At 45.4% G+C, this 21,237-nt stretch overlaps 2 protein-coding genes across 2 annotated transcripts; both read left to right on the top strand.

Annotated features, from left to right (window-relative positions):
• Positions 1 to 2,299: 2,299 nt before the first annotated feature.
• Positions 2,300 to 5,380, top strand: LOC143415023 (uncharacterized). The gene is made up of 2 exons (XM_076880341.1): positions 2,300 to 2,551; positions 2,637 to 5,380. Exon 2 carries the CDS (start codon positions 2,852 to 2,854, stop codon positions 5,126 to 5,128), a length of 2,277 nt encoding a protein of 758 aa, XP_076736456.1. The 5' UTR covers positions 2,300 to 2,551; positions 2,637 to 2,851; the 3' UTR covers positions 5,129 to 5,380.
• Positions 5,381 to 5,401: 21 nt separating this feature from the next.
• LOC112436244 (uncharacterized) lies at positions 5,402 to 14,587 on the top strand. The gene is made up of 2 exons (XM_076880342.1): positions 5,402 to 5,966; positions 11,881 to 14,587. Exon 2 carries the CDS (start codon positions 12,243 to 12,245, stop codon positions 14,178 to 14,180), a length of 1,938 nt encoding a protein of 645 aa, XP_076736457.1. The 5' UTR covers positions 5,402 to 5,966; positions 11,881 to 12,242; the 3' UTR covers positions 14,181 to 14,587.
• The last annotated feature ends 6,650 nt before the right edge of the window (positions 14,588 to 21,237 follow it).

Raw genomic sequence — 21,237 nt, forward strand, 5'->3', positions numbered from 1 at the left:
CTAATTAGATAGTGAAGCTCATTATGATCAAACGGGGGAGACCTTTCATTAAAACTAGAACTGCAGAATACTTCAATTCAATTCAATTTTATTTATATAGCGCCAAATCACAACAAAAGTCACCTCAAGGCGCTTCACAGATACAGAGAAAAACCCAACAATCATATGACCCCCTATGAGCAAGCATTTTGGCGACAGTGGGAAGGAAAAACTCCCTTTTAACAGGAAGAAACCTCCGGCAGAACCAGGCTCAGGGAGGGGCGGGGCCATCTGCTGCGACCGGTTGGGGTGAGAGAAGGAAAACAGGATAAAGACATGCTGTGGAAGAGAGACAGAGATTAATAAAAGATATGATTCAATGCAGAGAGGTCTATTAACACATAGTGAGTGAGAAAGGTGACTGGAAAGGAAAAAACTCAGTGCATCATGGGAATCCCCCGGCAGCCTACGTCTATTGCAGCATAACTAAGGGAGGATTCAGGGTCACCTGGTCCAGCCCTGTTATGACCCAGGGTCATTATCTGCGGTACGGTGTTGTTATTGTTTGTGTTTGTATTCAGTGATGCTTGTTTCCAGGTGGAGGCCGCCCATTGGTGGAGGAAGGAAAGAGGCCAGCTACAAAAGGGGTTGGACTGGGCCGGCGAGGAGACTTCCTGGCTTCCCGTGAGCTGTGTGTCTGGGGGACCGTCGTGGGGTGTGACTGTACGGGGCTGCAATATAAATGTTGAAAAAGAGTTTACCTGAGCTTGGTAGCTGTAGGAGTGGGAAGCCGTTTTCTTTCATTACCCTCTTTTCTCCTGTTTCGGGTAGGGAGACAGGTTAGAGAATTGTATGTTGTTTTGGAATCGTGGGAGGTAAGGTAGTTTTGTTTTTCTTTCTAGTGTGATTTGTTTGTTGTTTTGGCATCGCCCACCCTGAAGCTCGCTACCTGTTCAGTAAATAAATTAACTAATTCTCGTCAATCTGCCGCGGTGTGATTTATTTTGTCGTTATTATGTGTAGGGTTTATCTTTTTGTTGTGTTGCACCCCGGCCTCGGGCCGGTGTGTAACAAGCCCTAACTATATGCTTTAGCAAAAAGGAAAGTTTTAAGCCTAATCTTGAAAGTAGAGATAGTGTCTGTCTCCCGAATCCAAACTGGAAGCTGGTTCCACAGAAGAGGGGCCTGAAAACTGAAGGCTCTCCCTCCCATTCTACTTTTAAATACTCTAGGAACAACAAGTAGGCCTGCAGAGCGAGAGCAAAGTGCTCTAATAGGGTGATATGGTACTACAAGGTCATTAAGATGGGGCCTGATTATTTAAGACCTTGTATGTGAGGAGCAGGATTTTGAATTCAATTCTGGATTTAACAGGAAGCCAATGAAGGGAATCCAATACAGGAGAAATCTGCTCTCTCTTTTCAGTCCCTGTCAGGACTCTTGCTGCAGCATTTTGGATTAGCTGAAGGCTTTTCAGTTTTTTGGACATCCTGATAATAATGAATTACAGTCGTCCAGCCTGGAAGTAATAAATGCATGAACTAATTTTTCAGCGTCACTCGGAGACAGGATATTTCTAACTTTAGAGATGTTGCGCAAATGGAAGAAAGCAGTCCTACATATTTGTTTAATATGTGCGTTGAAGGACATGTCCTGGTCAAAAATGACTCCAAGGTTCCTCACAGCGTTACTGGAGACCAAGGTAATGCCATCCAGAATAAGAATCTGGTTAGATACCATATTTCTAAGAGTTTCAGGGCCGAGTACAATAACCTCAGTTTTATCTGAATTAAGAAGCAAAAAGTTAGCGGCCATCCAGGTCTTTATGTCTTTAAGACATTCCTGCAGTTTAACTAATTGGTGTGTGTTATCTGGCTTCATGGACAGATAGAGCTGGGCGTCATCTGCATAGCAGTGAAAATTTATGCTATGTCTTCTAATGATGCTGCCTAGGGGAAGCATGTATAATGTAAACAGAATTGGTCCTAACACTGAACCCTGTGGAACTCCATAATTAACCTCAGTGTGTGAAGAGGACTCTCCATTTACATGTACAAATTGGAGTCTATTAGATAAACATGATACAAACCACTGCAGCACAGTACCTGTAATACCTACAGCATGTTCTAATCGCTCTAATAGGATATTATGGTCAACAGTATCGAATGCTGCACTGAGGTCTAGCAGGACAAGCACAGAGATGAGTCCACTGTCAGAGGCCATAAGAAGATCATTTGTAATCTTCACTAAATGTCAGGGTCCTGGGACTGGGCGACCCAGGATCCATGAGCAGTCATGTATTATATTATTATTATTATTATTATTATTATTATTATTATTATTGTTGTTGTGTATTTTGGTGTTGCTCCCCCTTCCCTGTGCTTGTGTATATGTATGTGTGGGTGGCTGAGCACTTGTTTATAGGCGGCGTCAGGCCTGGAGGGTGTGGCCCTGCAAGGGGACTGGCCACACCCGAAGCCACACACCTGCTGCTGATCGGGCCTCGTCGGGGGAGCTACTTAAGAGAGTCTTGGAGCTCCCACCGACGCGGGATCATTGCATGAGACTCCACGTTAGTCACCCTGTCTAAGTTTAGTCAGAAAGTGTATGCCTGCCATTCTGAGTGTCCTGACAGCTGCCGTTATTGTTTCCCGCAGGGAGAGCGTGGAAGGCACGGAGAGCAGCGAGCACCGGGGGGTGCTGACACGGGAGCAGAGAGCACACGGACTATTCACGGGAGACACGACACGGGAGTCTGGGAGAACACGGGGATTTATTGTTACGTTGTTTTCACTCTGTAAATAAACACACTGCTTGAACTTTGAGCTCCGCGCCTGGGTCCTCCTCCTTCCCCACATCCCCACGGTGTGCCATGCCGCACCGTGACAGAATGATCCCGCCACTTATGGACCCAGCGGTCTCCGAGGAGAGGCTCAGGAGGGAAATTATGGACAAAGTGTACCGCATGTGTGACTTATGGTGGGAGAAGCCAGCGGAAGGTTTGCGTCGCGCCGTGGAGAGGCGGCTGCAGGAGATGCTTTTTAAATTCCCCTGGCTGGTGGACTCCCTCAATGCGGTGGTCCTGGACTTTCTACTTTCCACCCTCCACCTCCACTCTCCTCCTCAGGCTGCCCACCAGCTCGGACAGCTGGTGGATTCACTGCCTGAGACGCCGGCCCCGACGTCTACACGGAAGCGACGTTCGCGCCGCCAGCGTTCCTCACCGCAGCCACATCCACGGTCATCTCAAGAGCCGGCTGTGGTGAGTAGTACGGACAATTTTCCATTTCCCTCACCATCTGTGTTTGTGTCTGCAGTGGACGAGCTGACAGCGCAGGTAACATCACCTCGGTCAGAGGTCTTCACACCACTCGCTGCTTCACCATCTGCGGTTGTGGCGCTGTCGTCATCTCATCCGCATGCGGTCATCCCTCAGCCATCTTCTCCACCAGCGGCAGCCTCCATTCCACTACCCACTCCAGCAGCCCTGTCCGGAGGGGGCGACCTCACACGCATCCAACGCCTGATGGACTGGGTAACTCACACCACCAACGCAAGGGCAAGAGTGGTGGGGTTAAATGCCATCGAGGCAATCCTGGAGGGAAACCCCTACCTCGGCCAGCTCAAGGGAGTTTCCGCCTGCCTTGGCACCCTGCGTAAAGCCCGGGGGGTGGTGCGAGCTCGGGAAACCTCACACGCATCGCCAGCGGAGGAGCTCAGCATGCCCGAGCAGGAGCTCGGTGAGCCGGAGGAGCTCAGCATGCCCGAGCAGGAGCTCGGCGAGCCGGAGGAGCCCGCACCGCCAGCTGAGGAGCTCAGTGAGCCGGAGGAGCTCAGCATGCCCGAGCAGGAGCTCAGTGAGCCGGAGGAGCTCAGCATGCCCGAGCAGGAGCTCAGTGAGCCGGAGGAGCTCAGCATGCCCGAGCAGGAGCTCAGTGAGCCGGAGGAGCCCAGCATGCCCGAGCAGGAGCTCAGTGAGCCGGAGGAGCTCAGCATGCCCGAGCAGGAGCTCAGTGAGCCGGAGGAGCTCAGCATGCCCGAGCAGGAGCTCAGTGAGCCGGAGGAGCTCAGCATGCCCGAGCAGGAGCTCAGTGAGCCGGAGGAGCTCAGCATGCCCGAGCAGGAGCTCAGTGAGCCGGAGGAGCTCAGCATGCCCGAGCAGGAGCTCAGTGAGCCGGAGGAGCTCAGCATGCCCGAGCAGGAGCTCAGTGAGCCGGAGGAGCTCAGCATGCCCGAGCAGGAGCTCAGTGAGCCGGAGGAGCTCAGCATGCCCGAGCAGGAGCTCAGCGAGCAGGAGGAGCCCGCACCGTCAGCTGAGGCGCTCAGCGAGCCGGAGGAGCCCGCACCGTCAGCTGAGGCGCTCAGCGAGCCGGAGGAGCTCAGCATGCCCGAGCAGGAGCTCGGCGAGCCGGAGGAGCCCGCACCGCCAGCTGAGGAGCTCGGCGAGCCGGAGGAGCCCGCACCGCCAGCTGAGGAGCTCGGCGAGCCGGAGGAGGAGCTCTCGCTGCCAGCAGCCGAGGAGGAGCTCTCGCTGCCAGCAGCCGAGGAGGAGCTCTCGCTGCCAGCAGCCGAGGAGGAGCTCTCGCTGCCAGCAGCCGAGGAGGAGCTCTCGCTGCCAGCAGCCGAGGAGGGACCCGCTCAGCCGGAGCCGGAGATCAGCGGACCGGAGGGACCTCCACGTCTAGCGCGGCCTCCTCGCCGTCCACGTCCGGTGCGTCCACGTCAGCGATCGGCGCGTCATGGACCTGTTGCCACGCCTCGCTGTTGCTCACCGGAGCAGCGACGTTGCCATCGGACCCGTGGCAGGCCACCAGAACCGTTCTGCCGCCACCGGACCCGTGGCAGGCCGCCGGAGGAGCAGCGCCGCCGCCACCGGACCCGTGGCAGGCCACCAGAACCGTTCTGCCGCCACCGGACCCGTGGCTGGCCGCCGGAGGAGCAGCGCCGCCGCCACCGGACCCGTGGCAGGCCCCCTGAACTGTTTTGCTGCTGCTGCCAGACCCGGGGCCGTCCGCCGGAGCTGCTACGTCACCGCCGTTGGGCTCGAGGTAGGCCCCCTGAACTCTCTTGTTGTGTTGATGGGCCGCCTGTGACTGTTTGTGGCGTCTTTTCGTTTTCTTTTTGCACCGCTGCGGGATGCGCGGTCTGACTCTGAGACTGTGGACTGGGTCGGTTTGTTGTTTTGTTGTTTTTGCTTGTTTTGGTTCTGGCCCTCCGTCCTGGTTCCCCCGGCCGCCCGCCCTGGGTTGGTTGTGCTGTTTTTTGTTTTGGTTTTGGGGTCGTCGGGAGCCGACCCTTAGAGGGGGGGTACTGTCAGGGTCCTGGGACTGGGCGACCCAGGATCCATGAGCAGTCATGTATTATATTATTATTATTATTATTATTATTGTTGTTGTGTATTTTGGTGTTGCTCCCTGATAGAAGTAACTTTTAAGTTTAAACTGCAGATGTCTATTATTAAAAGATACCTCCGTTATAAAGCTTTCAAATGTATTAAAATGTTCATATATTTTTGTATCACATGCCATTACATCCTGACACACACACACACACACACACACATACACATGCTAATAAGTAAGCTTGAAAAACAGGAAATGCTATGCAACTGTCTCTTGGTATAAATAAATCTGACTGCAATGCCTCGGGTGTGAGTATCACTCGATCACTCACCCGTGCACGTAGCTCTATAAAACTCCTTTTGACTGTCTTGTATTCCTTCATCGTATTTAAAAATGTCACACACCACTGACATTTAATTGGTCCTCCGAGCCGGAGATTTTGACTGATATTATTATATCATCTAACTGTCCACAGACGGAGTCATCGGATCCTGACGTTGTGATCGCCTGCACTGCAAACGCTCGCTTCCAGGAAGACGAGGAAAGCCCAGAGTCGTAAAATTCGTCTACTGGCCAGTGTTTTAGACAGGCTTCACGGCGCCAGGACTCGATTACACCGGGAAAGAACACAGCGCTACTTTGAAGGTGAATATAACACAGTCATGAACATCATGCGTTTAGAATAAATCGACTTTAGAACGACACTCACAACCGTAGAATCCTGTGTGGATAATAAGAGAATCCTGTGTGGATAATAAGAGAATCCTGTGTGGATAATAAGAGAGGTCCTGTGTGGACCGAAGGTTAGAAAGTAACCTATAAGACGGGATTGCATGTCCTGTGTGGACCCGCCCCCGCTAAAAACTTGACTACGAAAAAGAGTGTCGATTAAAAGCAGGTTTTCGTTTAAACGCGCAATGTATGTGTGTGTAAAGAGTAAGTACATATTTGAATAGAGACTCCAGGTCTCTGTACTACTCTTCTGTTTTCCTGTGAGGTATTGAGTGGTGGGAAAGAGGAAAGGTTGCGCTTCATCGCATAAAATTGAGGCCGCCCTGAGTTTAGCTCAGGGTAGAAGGCTGCCTCAATAACCTCCTCCAACCCTAGTACCACCAAGCCCCATAGTGTGTGTTGGCAGTATTAATAAAATAAAAACAAATAACCATGGGAAACAAACCCACAAAACCTGAATTAACCGCTGATGAGCAGTGGATGGAGAAAATCCATCCAGGTGCCGGCCAAATAAGTGCAAATAAGTGGAGGAATCCAGATAAACTTAACTGTGTTGCCTGGAAGGGAATCAGTAACCCCACCCCAGTGCAACAACTCGGACAATGTCTGAAGGAGGAAATAGAAAAAAGCAAAGGCAAAAAGAAAGGTAGACGTATGTCAGAATACGTTAGTTTCTTTGTGCCATGGCAGGAAGAGAGTAAAAGACGTGAGGAAAAGAGAAAAGAAAAACAAAACAAGCAGGCTAAGAAAGTACCCACCGAGACCACAAACCCCCCACCTTATAAACCACAGCCCTCAGCCCCGAATCCTTTTGAAGCGGGACAGCCGAGCCCCCCAACCCCATGTCCCACCATCTCAAAAAACCCTTTCACCAGCCCTCAAGATCCATACGCATCAGTTAAGACACAGCTAAAGTTAATGACGCAACCGGACCCTTCTCCAGGGTTTCCACCCCCTTTATGGCCCCTGTCTCCGTTAGGCCAATTCCCATTGATCCAAGAACCAAACCCAAACTATGGACGCGCAACGGGACCAGCAGTAGACGGTGTAATCCCCAGGGACAATAGAGTAGTTACATACTCATTCCGCCCGTGGTCAGCAGAAGACCGAAAAAATGTTCTGAAAGATGTGCCCCCTTTAAATGAGGGACACCAGCAGTGGAGAGATGCAGTAGAGCTAATCCGCGCAGATTGGTGTCTTAATGGTAGAGAAATGCTACAGGTGCTGCAGGACCTTTTAGGTCTAAGATTAGCCAGGGTAAGGGGAAATTACATAGGGACAAGAGAAGATGGAACGCCGATAGAAGCGGGCCATGCTGATCTGACCGCCGCACTAAATGAGGTTTACGAAAGAATTAGGGTGACTTTAGCCCCCAGACCAGATTATGGAAAAATAGGAGAGACAAAACAAAAAGATAATGAGTCTGCTTCAGACTTTTTAGACAGGCTGAGACCAATCTTTAGACAAAATTCAGGACTGGAATACGATCCAGCCCCTAACTCCCCTTATGAACAGCAGCTAAAGAATGCATTTTTAAAGGGCCTCCTCCCAAAGGTCCGCGCTCACATAGACAAACACTGGGTCACCCAAAACACTGGGAATTTAGCCGATGCTTTGCAATACGCGGAACATGCAGTAAAAGTTCAAAAGAACAAAACAGCCCAAACTGGAGTTTTTGTAGTAAATACTGAAGGTGGAATTGTTGCATACGCAGGAAGAAATCCACAAAAAGGGAAAGGCAGGAAACAGAACAGAGATGACAAAGAAAAACACAGGAGGTGTTATAACTGTGATAAAGAAGGGCATCTTGCCAGAGATTGCAGGAGCAGACAGAGGGAGGACCGCAGGGATAGGCGGGACAACAGGGACAGAGGCAGGGACAGATATGACCGCCCTGCTAGACGAGAAAGGCAGGACAGAGACGACAGGGACAGTACTGAGGAAATGTGACTAGGCCCCCACCCAGACACCTCAAACGAACAGCAAGAGTGTGGGGCTGAAATTTTTAACATTCATCAGTTACTTTTGGGTTCTGAATACAAACCAGAGGTAACTATTTACATAAATGGCAAACCTTACACAATGTTATGTGATACTGGCGCATGTATGACAGTTCTGACAGAAGAACCCCCGAGAACACACTTCTCAAAGGATGCCCGTGTGGTCACCTCAGCCTCCGGGCACACCACCACACAATTGTTAACACAAAAGTTAGACTTCCTACATGCAAACAGCGACCGAAAGTGCAAACTACAATGCATCATTGACTCTAGCTGCCCGGTAAACCTATTAGGCCGTGACGGACTGATGAAGCTAAGAATAGGAGTAGTTCCTGAAAGCAATGGCATGAGAGCAGAATTAATGCTCTCAGAATCACACACGCTCGTGTGTCACGGGGATGGTGAACCACACTATTATTGGACGCTGGCTTTGCCATCCTCTAAACAGCTAATTACAATAACTGAGAGATATTTACCGCGAACATCAGAAGTAATGCCGCACAATGAACTACATCATACTCTGCGTTTTAAACAAACACCAGGCCCTGACCCAGAGTATGACACTCAGGTCCACCGTCTAGGACTACAGAAACTAACCTTGCAACACCTTTATGTTACAAAAAGCGGAAATGCTGTGTGCTCGGTAATCCAACCCCCCAGAGTAAGAGATTTAAATAGGATGCCTGCCCCACATGTTTCCACAGCAAAAAACTCCCAAACACAATGGAAAGATCTAGGGATCGTTCTAAAACGAGTGCAGGATGATTATTATGAAAAGACAGAAGACACACATGAGGGCTGGCTTCAAGGCCGCAGGACAGGCTGTATGAGATACACTCTGGGGTGGGTTTTAAATGTAAAGCCCAGCACCCACCTAACTGACTCTCCAGCCTCATGCCTTGTAACTGAGAGGGCAGAATGATCGCTGTTGGCACCTGTAAATGAAACAGACATTGTAAACTTGCCAAAATCCCTATGGTCCACTGGACCAACAGATGTCGGCCTGATAAAAAACGCTGACTCAATACAAGTAAAGGTAATCTCAAAACACAGACCAATGAAGCCGCAATATCCACTATCTGCAGAAGCAAAAAACGGAATCCGCCCAGTTATAGCAGATATGGAAAAAGCAGGGATTCTCATAAAAACAAATAAAACAACGTGTAACACACCTATATTTCCAGTAAAAAAAGCAAACACAGGGAAATATAGACTTGTTCACGACTTAAGAGCAATTAATGACATTACAGAACAAATACCTCCTGTCGTGGCGAATCCACATACAATATTGAACCAAGTGTCACCCAGAGAAAAATGGTTCTCAGTCATAGATCTTTCTAATGCATTCTTTTCCGTGCCCCTGCACCCAGAGTCACAAGGGCTATTTGGCTTCACGTTTGATAACCAGAAATACACATACACACGCTTACCACAAGGTTTTCAAAATAGTCCAACACTATATGCGGAAGCTCTTAAGCACTCAATGTCTACTTGCACTCTGCCTGCTCCAGGAAAGTTCCTACTATACGTAGATGATATTCTGGTGACCGGAAACACGCAGGCAGACTGCAAGGCAAACACCCTCACCGTGCTATATCACCTAGCACAGCAGGGTCACAAAGTGTCACAACACAAGTTACAACTGTGGCAGTCAAAGGTCATATATCTAGGTCATGAACTGACAGGACAAGGCCGCAAACTGTTAGACAGCCGAAAAACAGCAGTACAAGAAGCCCCAAAACCACTAACAAAGCAGCAAATGATGAGTTTCCTCGGTCTCTGTAACTTTTGCAGAAGCTGGATTCCAGAATATGCTCTCAGAGTCCAACCCCTACAAGACTTAATATATGGGAAAAATCTAGCTTTAAGAGACAAACTGACATGGACACCTGATGCTGAAAAATCATTTCATGATCTGAAATCAGCATTACAAACCAGCACTGTCCTAGCATTGCCAGACTATGACAAACCATTTTATTTACATGTGGATGGCAGCTCTGGATATATGAAAGCTGTACTGACACAAGCCTTTGGGGATAAACAACGACCATTGGCATTTTATTACTGCAAACTTGACTGTGTAGCCTCTGGTCTCCCCACCTGCGTACAGGCTTGTGCAGCAGCAGCAGAAGCAGTAAAAAAGTCAGCAGATATTATTTTGGGACATCCTTTAATAGTCAAAGTACCACATGCAGTCACCTCAATCCTGTTGCAAGCAAACTTATCATATCTGACACATGTAAGACAATTATCATACGTAGGTATTTTGCTATCACAATCGCACATCACCATAGAGAAGTGTGGCCAACTTAACCCAAGCACATTGCTTCCTGCAGAAATAGATGGTGACTCACATAGCTGCCTTCACAAGCTAGATGAGGAAACGAAACCACGTGCCGATATATATAGTACACCACAACCATCCTTTTTAGATATTTTTGTAGATGGGTCCGCAAGTAAAGACAACACTGGCCGAAACTGTGTAGGTTATGCTGTGACAACAATAGATACAGTCATTGAAGCACAGCCATTAACCTCCTCATACTCAGCACAAAGTGCCGAGCTAATAGCGGTAATCAGAGCCTGTGAATTACACAAAGATAAGGATGTAAACATCCACACAGACAGCCAGTATGTCTTTGCCGCAGTACACCATTTTGCTAAAATCTGGCAGAACAGAGGAATGGTAACATCCACAGGGACCCCAGTACAACATGGTGAACTTTTGAAAAAGCTTTTAGAAGTAATTATGTTGCCAAAACACCTAGCTCTATGCAAATGCGCTGCACATCAGAAAGATAATTCAGCCATTACTAGAGGGAACAATTTTGCAGATGAAACCGCAAAGGAAGCAGCAGGCAGAAAAACAGAAGTTCTCGCATTAACTCCCTCTCCTTTAATACCCATAACAGTACTGATAGACGAACAAAAGGCCGCATCACAAAATGAAAAAACCTCGTGGTTAAAGGAAGGAGCAACATTAAAGGATGATATCATGACATGTCATGGCAAACCGATTTTGCCGAAGTCCCTGCATAAAACTGCAGCGTTAGTGACACACGGTAATACCCACGTGTCAACAGCAGGGATGGTAGATATACTCTCTAAACAATTCTACACAAAAAATTTTGAAACTTCAGCAAAAGAGTATGTTAGAACATGCATGATATGTCAAAAACACAATGCCCAAGGGAATCTAAGGCCCAAAAGAGGTCATTTCCCCACTCCACCTCACCCTTTTCATACCATACACATGGATTTTATCCAACTACACAAGCACCAACAACTAGAGTACGCACTAGTAATAATAGATGTATTTTCAAAATGGCCTGAGATCTATTCAGTGAAAAAGGCTGACGCAATAACAGTAGCAAAATGTCTGTGCAATCACTATATTCCAACATACGGAATACCGAGCCTAATAAGATCTGACAATGGCACACACTTTGTGAATGAAGTAATATCAAAAGTCTCTGAAGCTTTAGGTTTCAGCATAAAACACCATTGTTCCTACCACCCACAGAGCGCAGGATTGGTAGAAAGAACAAATGGCACGATCAAACAAAGGCTAAGAAAATGTATGGAGGAAACTGGCCGCCCATGGCCTGAGTGCATAGGTTTAGTTAAAATGTGGATGAGATTAACACAGGGCTCAAACAAACTAACACCTTTTGAGATAGTACATGGGCGACCCTTCCCCCTCCCTGTTACCAGTGAGCCAATAGATAAATCAATAAGAGAAACAACATTAGCAGAATGGATGGCAAAGCTGCTAGAGAATAAAGAAATAATAACGAACAATCAACTGCCGAGTGATTCTCTTCCAGTCTCTTCCAGGTTGAAACCAGGCGACTGGATCCTGATCAAAGTACTCCAAAGAAAAAACTGGAGCACTCCCAGGTGGGAAGGCCCCTACCAGGTCCTGATCACCACGCCCACGGCATGCAAAATTGCTGAACGACCTTCGTGGATTCATCAAAGTCACACCAAAAGGGTAGAGCCTATCTAAAGCATAGACCCTAGTCTCCTCCAGACCTCTTTGTGTTCGCCCGGTGGGGGGTAGGGTGATCAGGTGGCAACACTCGTGAACCCACCTCTCTGGCCGGGGTCTACTCACTGGGGGTCTTGAGAGAGAGACACAAGGTCAAGAAGAAGAGACGCTCACCCAAGGGAAAATCATCCAATCAAGATGACCAACATGCTATTACCAACTCTTCTGAGCCTGCTGGTTGTCTCCCAGACACACGGGTTCAACCCTTGTAATGACACAGACGGACAGGCAAAGAAAACAGACGACCTTTACCTGTGTTACAACAAGACAAGCTTCACCTCTACCGTATGGATACCTTTTAACTCATTCTACATAGGAGGATACAAAGCCGAAGCCTGGAAAGGCTACGACTGGTACCTATCCAGTTCAGACGGAAACAACCCAGGATGGGACACCGTTTTCACTTATACTGGAAATGATTGGATGCCATATCAAAGCAGTCAACTGCAAGAATCAGCAAAAAACCTTTCAAAGCAAATGAACTTGACGAAGACAGCCGAACACCTGATCCTCAACTTCCACACGCTGAACAACCCATTGCTGGAGAAGCCACCAAAATCACAGAAAAGAACCCACCTGGTTCCAACGCTGGCAAGTAACTCTAACTGCTACCATCTGACCCTATTTATCTACAAGACCGGAAAAGATCCACATCACTTCGTGTCAATATGCAATAACATAACGAAAGGCATGGTCCCATCATCCACAGAGGCGCCACAGGAAGAAGACGAACCAAACGGAAGCCCGGCTTTATCTGCAGGCCCACTCTCAAAAACGATGAATACTGCCATAATAGTGGGACCAAAACTAAAGCCAGACGACTGGTTCCGAGTCACCACAGGGATCACAGGACACTCAAATAACTGGTTACTATTGGCAGAACAAGCAGCTCAAGATGCTAGTGATGACTGCATGGTCTGCCTAGGACCAAGACCAATACTGAGAGTGGTACCTGCACCTATGGAAGAAAACTGCCTGACAGCTGTAATGAACCATACCAACATTCAAGACAAGAACTGCACAAAATGGGACAGAATCTTTCCCATCACCAACGAAGAAAAAAGAAAACCCATATTCTCACAAGATGTGATGGTAGCAAACCACACCTGCATAAATATGATAGGCCCAGGAGAAAGGCTGGGAAGCCTCAACGCAACTAGCTGCCTAACCATTACAAAGGTGGACTCCTCATTCAAGCCACGAAGCAGAGCTGATGTCTGGTGGTGGTGTGGAGACCCAAACCTGTATGATCGTTTGCCTAACAACTGGATCGGCATGTGTGGATTGGTATCACTGTTGTTACCCATTCAGGTTGTAAAACTCAAAGCCACGGATATAACTATAACAGCAGGACGACTGAAGATAAACCCACGACAAAAGAGATCAGCACCAGAACAACCTGGACCAGACCCAACGTACATCGATGCCATAGGCATTCCCAGAGGAGTACCAGACGAATATAAACTAGTGGACCAAGTGGCTGCCGGTTTCGAATCGTCGGTGTGCTGGTGGTGTACAATCAACAAGAATGTGGACCGAATTAACTATATCCACTATAACGTCCAGAGACTAGGAAACCTGACACAATCAGGCTTCCATTCAGTGGCCGAGCAACTAAGAGCCACCTCACTGATGTCTTTCCAGAACAGAATTGCATTGGACATGCTACTGAGCGAGAAGAATGGGGTGTGTTCGATGTTCGGAGAGCAATGTTGTACCTTCATCCCTAACAACACCGCAGCTGATGGAAGTCTGACCAGAGCCCTAGAAGGCCTGAAGACTCTGAACGAGAAAATGAAGGAGCATTCTGGAGTTGACACTTCTACGTGGGACAACTGGATGGACATGTTTGGGAAATATCGGAGTTTGGTGTCATCAATCCTGGTATCTGTAGCAGTATTCGCAGCCATACTCACCTTGTGCGGATGCTGTTGCATACCTTGTATCAGAGCACTGATAAACAGACTTATCGCAACAGCCATAACTCCCCATGTCACATCCCCACCAGAGACTATGATGCTCCTTGAAAACAATGAAAGTGACACAGACTCTGAGGAAGAAGAGGACGACATATAAATAAGGAAAAAGAATTTATAATGTTGAACATTTAACTTTGCTAAATGACACTCTAGTTGAAAATGTACCCGCAAGTGACTAGAAGTTGATAAGATGCAAAATATTTGAACAACAGCAGGGAATGATAGAAGTAACTTTTAAGTTTAAACTGCAGATGTCTATTATTAAAAGATACCTCCGTTATAAAGCTTTCAAATGTATTAAAATGTTCATATATTTTTGTATCACATGCCATTACATCCTGACACACACACACACACACACACACACATACACATGCTAATAAGTAAGCTTGAAAAACAGGAAATGCTATGCAACTGTCTCTTGGTATAAATAAATCTGACTGCAATGCCTCGGGTGTGAGTATCACTCGATCACTCACCCGTGCACGTAGCTCTATAAAACTCCTTTTGACTGTCTTGTATTCCTTCATCGTATTTAAAAATGTCACACACCACTGACACTCCCCCTTCCCTGTGCTTGTGTATATGTATGTGTGGGTGGCTGAGCACTTGTTTATAGGCGGCGTCAGGCCTGGAGGGTGTGGCCCTGCAAGGGGACTGGCCACACCCGAAGCCACACACCTGCTGCTGATCGGGCCTCGTCGGGGGAGCTACTTAAGAGAGTCTTGGAGCTCCCACCGACGCGGGATCATTGCATGAGACTCCACGTTAGTCACCCTGTCTAAGTTTAGTCAGAAAGTGTATGCCTGCCATTCTGAGTGTCCTGACAGCTGCCGTTATTGTTTCCCGCAGGGAGAGCGTGGAAGGCACGGAGAGCAGCGAGCACCGGGGGGTGCTGACACGGGAGCAGAGAGCACACGGACTATTCACGGGAGACACGACACGGGAGTCTGGGAGAACACGGGGATTTATTGTTACGTTGTTTTCACTCTGTAAATAAACACACTGCTTGAACTTTGAGCTCCGCGCCTGGGTCCTCCTCCTTCCCCACATCCCCACGGTGTGCCATGCCGCACCGTGACACTAAAGCTGTTTCTGTGCTGTGATGAGCTCTGAAACCTGACTGAAACTCTTCAAATAAACCATTCCTCTGCAGATGATCTGTTAGCTGTTTGACAACTACTCTTTCAAGGATTTTTGATACGAAAGGAAGGTTGGAGATTGGCCTATAATTAGCTAAGACTGCTGGGTCTAGGGATGGCTTTTTGAGTAAAGGTTTAACTACAGCCAGCTTGAAGACCTGTGTTACATAGCTGATTATTAGAGATAGGTTGATCATATTTAAGATCGAAGAATTAATTAATGGCAGGACTTCTTTGGGCAGTTTTGTAGGAATGGGGCCTAGGGGCAAAAGTTTGTTGTTGGGCCCCATTTGATACCTAGGCCCCACCTGGACTTCTATGGCTGAAAGGATTCAATTTGTTGATTATCTGAACAACAAAATACAAATAATCCCCAAAAAATGGAGCAAAATAGTCATAAATATAAATTATTATTTCAGTATCACTTGTACATTTTCTTTAAAAAATTATTTAAGTCATATCACAATTAACTTTATTGTAATCACATCATTATCAAGATGTGATTACAAGACAGTGCTGACCTGTATTTTATTATATCTGACTGTGGATAGGTTTAGGCAGAAAGATGGCATGGTTGACTTTAGTCAAGACCCAGTTACACACTTGCCTTAAACACCTGTCGTCAACCACCTGGTAACCACCAGTTGCTAGGGAAAAGCGTAAATTCTTTATCTGCTTGGCGAGTGCTTGCTGGAGATTTCTGGTATTGGTTGCAAAGAAGTATATGAAACCACTGATGTGATTACTTTCATTGCTAGAAGGTTTCTGGGGTTGGCAGTAGTTTGCTTGGAAGATTTGTGTGATTTGTCTACAAATGCTTGTAAACTACTTGGAGCCGCAGTGAAACTGTGAAAGCTGGATTCAAACCAGAAACAGAGAACATTCACTTTCAATGTGAAAGATTTGCTTTTTGAAATCTGTAGGTTGGAGCGGCAATGCACAACTTTTGCTCCACAACATCAGTGTGTGCAGACATATCAGTGTCTTGCATCTGCAGCTTTTTGCAGCACTCTCACTGCCACCAATGCCACTTCATGACAGCCAGCAACCACTCAGCAACTGGTTGGGGAATACGCATAGGTCTCTAACCGGTCTCTTAGCTTGTGTGACTGAGTCCTTTGATCCTTTTGTAGCATTTACTAAAAGTTTCTCATTAATTTTCCTGGTTAGTGTAGTCAGGATTTCAGAAAAAATAAATTTTTCACCAAGGCAAGATGTTCCAGAGCTTAACTTGAGTCTGTACTTTAGTTGTGCAAATTTGTGTGATTTACATTTACTTTTGACATTGCACCATTTCTCCGCTTGGACTGTTTATTTAAGCAGTTCAAGTGATGCTGATCAGTCTTATCTGTAGAAAGGAGAGCAGTGCAAGAAACATTAACAGAATTAGCGGAGATAGATCCATCCCCTATCATTAATAACAATCCTCCTCAATTTCTCCTCAGACTTTCAGATGTTTGCATATCATTTGTATTTTTAATTGGTGAAGTTTGATTAAACCCAGCCCCTAGTGTTATATGGCATTAGGCACTGCCATATGTTTAGTTGTGTGCAGATACCCATTTCCATAATCATTTTGCCTGTTTGAGGCGCTCGTCTATTTGCTGCTCGGCTTTGATTGCATCTGCCTCAACTTAAATGATGCCTTGTGAGTTTTTCAGTTCATCGCTGTGACCTTTAATCTACGACTTACAGAATGCTCCCATCTATCATGGTTGTCACTTTGAAATTCCTAATCTCGTCTGAAAAGTCTTTACAAGTGCAGCTGGATTTAGTCTGTGATAATTAATCATATTCAAATGCATGAAAACAAATTTTGTTTACATGTTTGCGATCACCTAAAATGAGAAAAATGAGGGAGGAGTGTGCGGCCCTGTGAGTGAGGTGAGGTGTGCATTTGCATAACATTTAGTTTAAACAAGCAAGAGGAGGATGATTTGTTTAGAGCAGCACAGAAATGAAGGGGGGGGATGTGCTTCTTTAATTTTTCATTCAAATCTCATTCAGATCAGAGCATTTTATTTTCCTTCTTATATTTCTTAAAAGCAGAGCTGTTAATTTGACAGATCATGTTCATTTTTTATTAATGTAAATGCTGTTCGGCTGCGTTCCACCAAAGGCAGCAAAAGTTAATCTGCTTTATCACACAAGCAACAGGGGGCAGTTTTTGTTTTACAACTTATAGAGTCATTAAGTCAAGTCAAACATGAAATTCAGTATTTGTGCTACAGAAGTAATCCTTGTGTGCTTATGGGGTAATTACACTTCTGCCTTGATTTCACGCATTTCAACTTAATAATAAATGCCTCCACCCAATCGCTACTCGCTCGCCATCCTAAATATACCATACAGTTAGGGCGGCCAGATCCCTGCAAGCTAAATGTGTTGCAAAGAGTCATTTTGTGTGGGACAGTGTGGAACATGTTGCTGGAGCTCAGACATACATATGTGCAAACAAATTCTGCAGTTTAATGCCTTTGGTGTTCAAATACACTGTATTTTAGTTTCTTGCAAACATAATGAGACGACAACATTTCCGATTAAAGAGCAATAACATTTTTAAGCGTTTTGAAAAATCTACACAGATATAATTGACATAGTCAAAAACATCAGGACAATGGTTTTTTTATTCATCGCCTGCATTGCATGCAGTTTGGCAGTGCTGATATGCATTGTCTTCAAAAAATAAAGTTCCTTAGCTGTACTTACTTAATTTAAGAGTGTTTTTTTTAAGGATAAGTCACATGAACCTATATATACAGAATATTAAACTAAACTTATTTAAAGTCAAATGCACTTTACACAGCCATAGTTTATGGCTTATTCACACTAGAGTAAAAACAGGATGTCACCTTCCTTGTGACTATGTGAATCAGGTTTCCCGGTGATTACATTGAATTTATTTCCTGCATCATGCAGGCAAAACGTACAGATCAAAAATTAAGAGAAAATATATTTAAAATCACTCATTTAAATGACGTAAAGGCGTTGGGATGGGTTCACATTTTTTCAAAACAATAGCTGCACACCCATATACGCACAGAGCCATTAATACCAGGTACAACAATGTATCTGGAATTTCCATCTTCATAAACATGTACTATTTTTGAAGATGGGTGAGGTCCGAGAACTCATTGGCATTTCAGTTGCTGTAATCACATCTAAGGGTTTACTATAGGGTGTTTATTTATTTATGAAATAGATTCTTCTCTAATAAATCTCTAGACCTGTGAAACCACTGCATTTAACTTTGTCAATAATAATAATAATACTGATAATAATACCTAAATGTTCTTCATTTTGTTTACTGTATTAACACAATCATATTTATTTGTGATTAATAACTTGTGATGTCTGTTTTCCAGTCAATAATTTCACTGTTAAATGTAGTATAATTTAAAGATTGTAGTGGATCTGCATAATCACACAATTCCCATGGAACTAAACAACAATCCCATTTGTATTTCTTTATGATTTTGGAGACCCCTAATTCTTCTTTTCCACACCTTTACATTACATTACAATATGAGATTCAGCAGCGTATCAAAAATTTGATTAAAGATGTTCCATATGATTCTCACACAGTCTTGGACACTTTGGCTGTGTGTTCTAAACTATAACCTATTTAAAGATGGCTGAGGTTGAAATTCTTCTTAGAGATCCCACTGAACAGTGAAAATCAGACTGCTTGAGACAGTTTTTTTAGATTTAGAATCACAGATTGATTAGGAGCAATGATGACAACGAGCAAAACCTGTTCGAGTGCTCATACAAGCATGCGATTATTGGTATAAAGAAAAGAAAACATGATTGCAGTGAAGTCTTCTCAAGTTACCTCAAGTGATATACACCAATGCAATAATCCTTTATCTACACTATGATGACTTTCCGCCTTTGTCTTATGCCCATGATATAACAATGTTGTGTAATGCTCCAAAACCAACCGTGCGGTATAAACAGTAACTGCAGTTTATTAAGACCGACTTCAGATTTTTAAAAATGCATTATAAACTACCAATAAGTGCAAACTTGGAATTTAATTGTATTTATTAATTATTTACCTATTATATTTGTTAATCTTAATTGTGTTTTGTTGATTGAAATTGTAGATTAAAATATGCAGTCAACTTGATATCATCTGACATTAATTAACAAGGCATTTCTGTAGGTTTAATGTACGGTTTTTTGAACTACCATTATTATGTGGTCTTTACCTATAATTACCTTAAGGTGACTGATGTGATTTGGTGCTATATAAATAAAACTGAACTAAACTGAATTTAATTATATATTTAATTATATAGTTATAAATGTTTTGCATTGGTCTATTTCTGTTCATCATAGCTGTTTTCACTCAGGATGGAAAAGTTTGCCACCATGAAATCACCCAGAAGTTTAACCAACTGCATCCCCAAACTGTAAAGTGTAAAGGCACAGATACATGCATTGGTTGGTTAGTGCTTAGTTACAGACTAATGAAATGTGAAAAATCTCTTACAAACCCACACAGTAAGATTATTTGTCAACTGACATGAAAAACAAAAGCACGAACACAGCAGAGAGGTCTACCTTTGTGACTCCTGTAAGATGTAACTATGCTTAAAATGTTTGTCAGTTGGACGTAGTTAAATAGAAGTCTGTGGGAAACGAGTCTCAACTGGCAGTTTTTGGCTCTTTGACAGTGACTTTATTTTCAGTCTTGAAGGTTGTTGCTTGGTTTTTGCACATGAACTCGAGACCACAGCTTGTCCAGAATTGTGTTTCTAATTAGTTAACAATAATTGACATTGTCAAAGGAGCTTGCAAAGAAAAGCGTCTGGACTTCTTTAAGTTGCTTGAAGACGTTTCACCTCTCATCCGAGAAGCTTCTTCAGTTCTAAGGTCAAATGGTGGAGAGTCCCAGATATAAACCTAGTGGGAGTGACCCCCCACAGAGGGACAAAAGGACCCCCTGATGATCCTCTAATCGCCTGAGCCAAGGTGGGAAACTGGGCGTGGGTCCCAATCAGCCAGAGTTTCGGGTGTGTTCATTGTGAAACCTGGCCCCACCTTATCATGCGAATTCCTGAGGTCAGATGGCCCAGGATGTGAGTGGGCGTTAAGGCGTCTGGGATGGGATCTCAAAACTGGATTATAGATGGAAGAGAGTTGGTGTCGTAAACCCCCGCCTCTGTTCAAAGATGGTCGCTCACAGTGGACATAGATGGCTTCTTTCACTCCTCTTTCGAACCATCTGTCCTCTCTGTCCAAAATGTGAACATTGGCATCCTCGAAAGAGTGTCCTTTATCCTTAAGATGCAGATGGACTGCTGAGTCTTGTCCTGTGGAGGTGGCTCTTCTGTGTTGTGCCATGCACTTGTGAAGTGGCTGTTTGGTCTCTCCAATGTAGAGGTCTGAGCATTCCTCGCTGCACTGTACAGCATACACCACATTGTTAAGTTTGTGTTTTGGCGTTTTTGTCTTTCGGGTGAACCAGTTTCTGTCTGAGCGTGTTGCTGGGTCTGAAATACACTGGGATGTCATGTTTGGAGAAAACTCTCCTGAGTTTCTCTGATACGCCGGCTACATAGGGGATGACAATGTTGTTGCGTCTGTCCTCCCTCGCTGGTGTCTGATCTTCTTTTCTGTGCCTCTTTGCTGACTTTAAGAACGCCCATTTAGGATAGCCGCACGTTTTGAGTGCTTCCTTTACATGTGTGTGTTCCTTCTTTTTCCCTTCAGGCTTAGAGGGAACATGTTCTGCCCGGTGGTTCTGCCCTACACCACCGGGCAGAACAAAAACGCCAAAACACAAACTTAACAATGTGGTGTATGCTGTACAGTGCAGCGAGGAATGCTCAGACCTCTACATTGGAGAGACCAAACAGCCACTTCACAAGCGCATGGCACAACACAGAAGAGCCACCTCCACAGGACAAGACTCAGCAGTCCATCTGCATCTTAAGGATAAAGGACACTCTTTCGAGGATGCCAATGTTCACATTTTGGACAGAGAGGACAGATGGTTTGAAA

Source organism: Maylandia zebra, linkage group LG23 (assembly GCF_041146795.1).
Source record: "Maylandia zebra isolate NMK-2024a linkage group LG23, Mzebra_GT3a, whole genome shotgun sequence".
Lineage (NCBI taxonomy): Eukaryota > Metazoa > Chordata > Actinopteri > Cichliformes > Cichlidae > Maylandia > Maylandia zebra.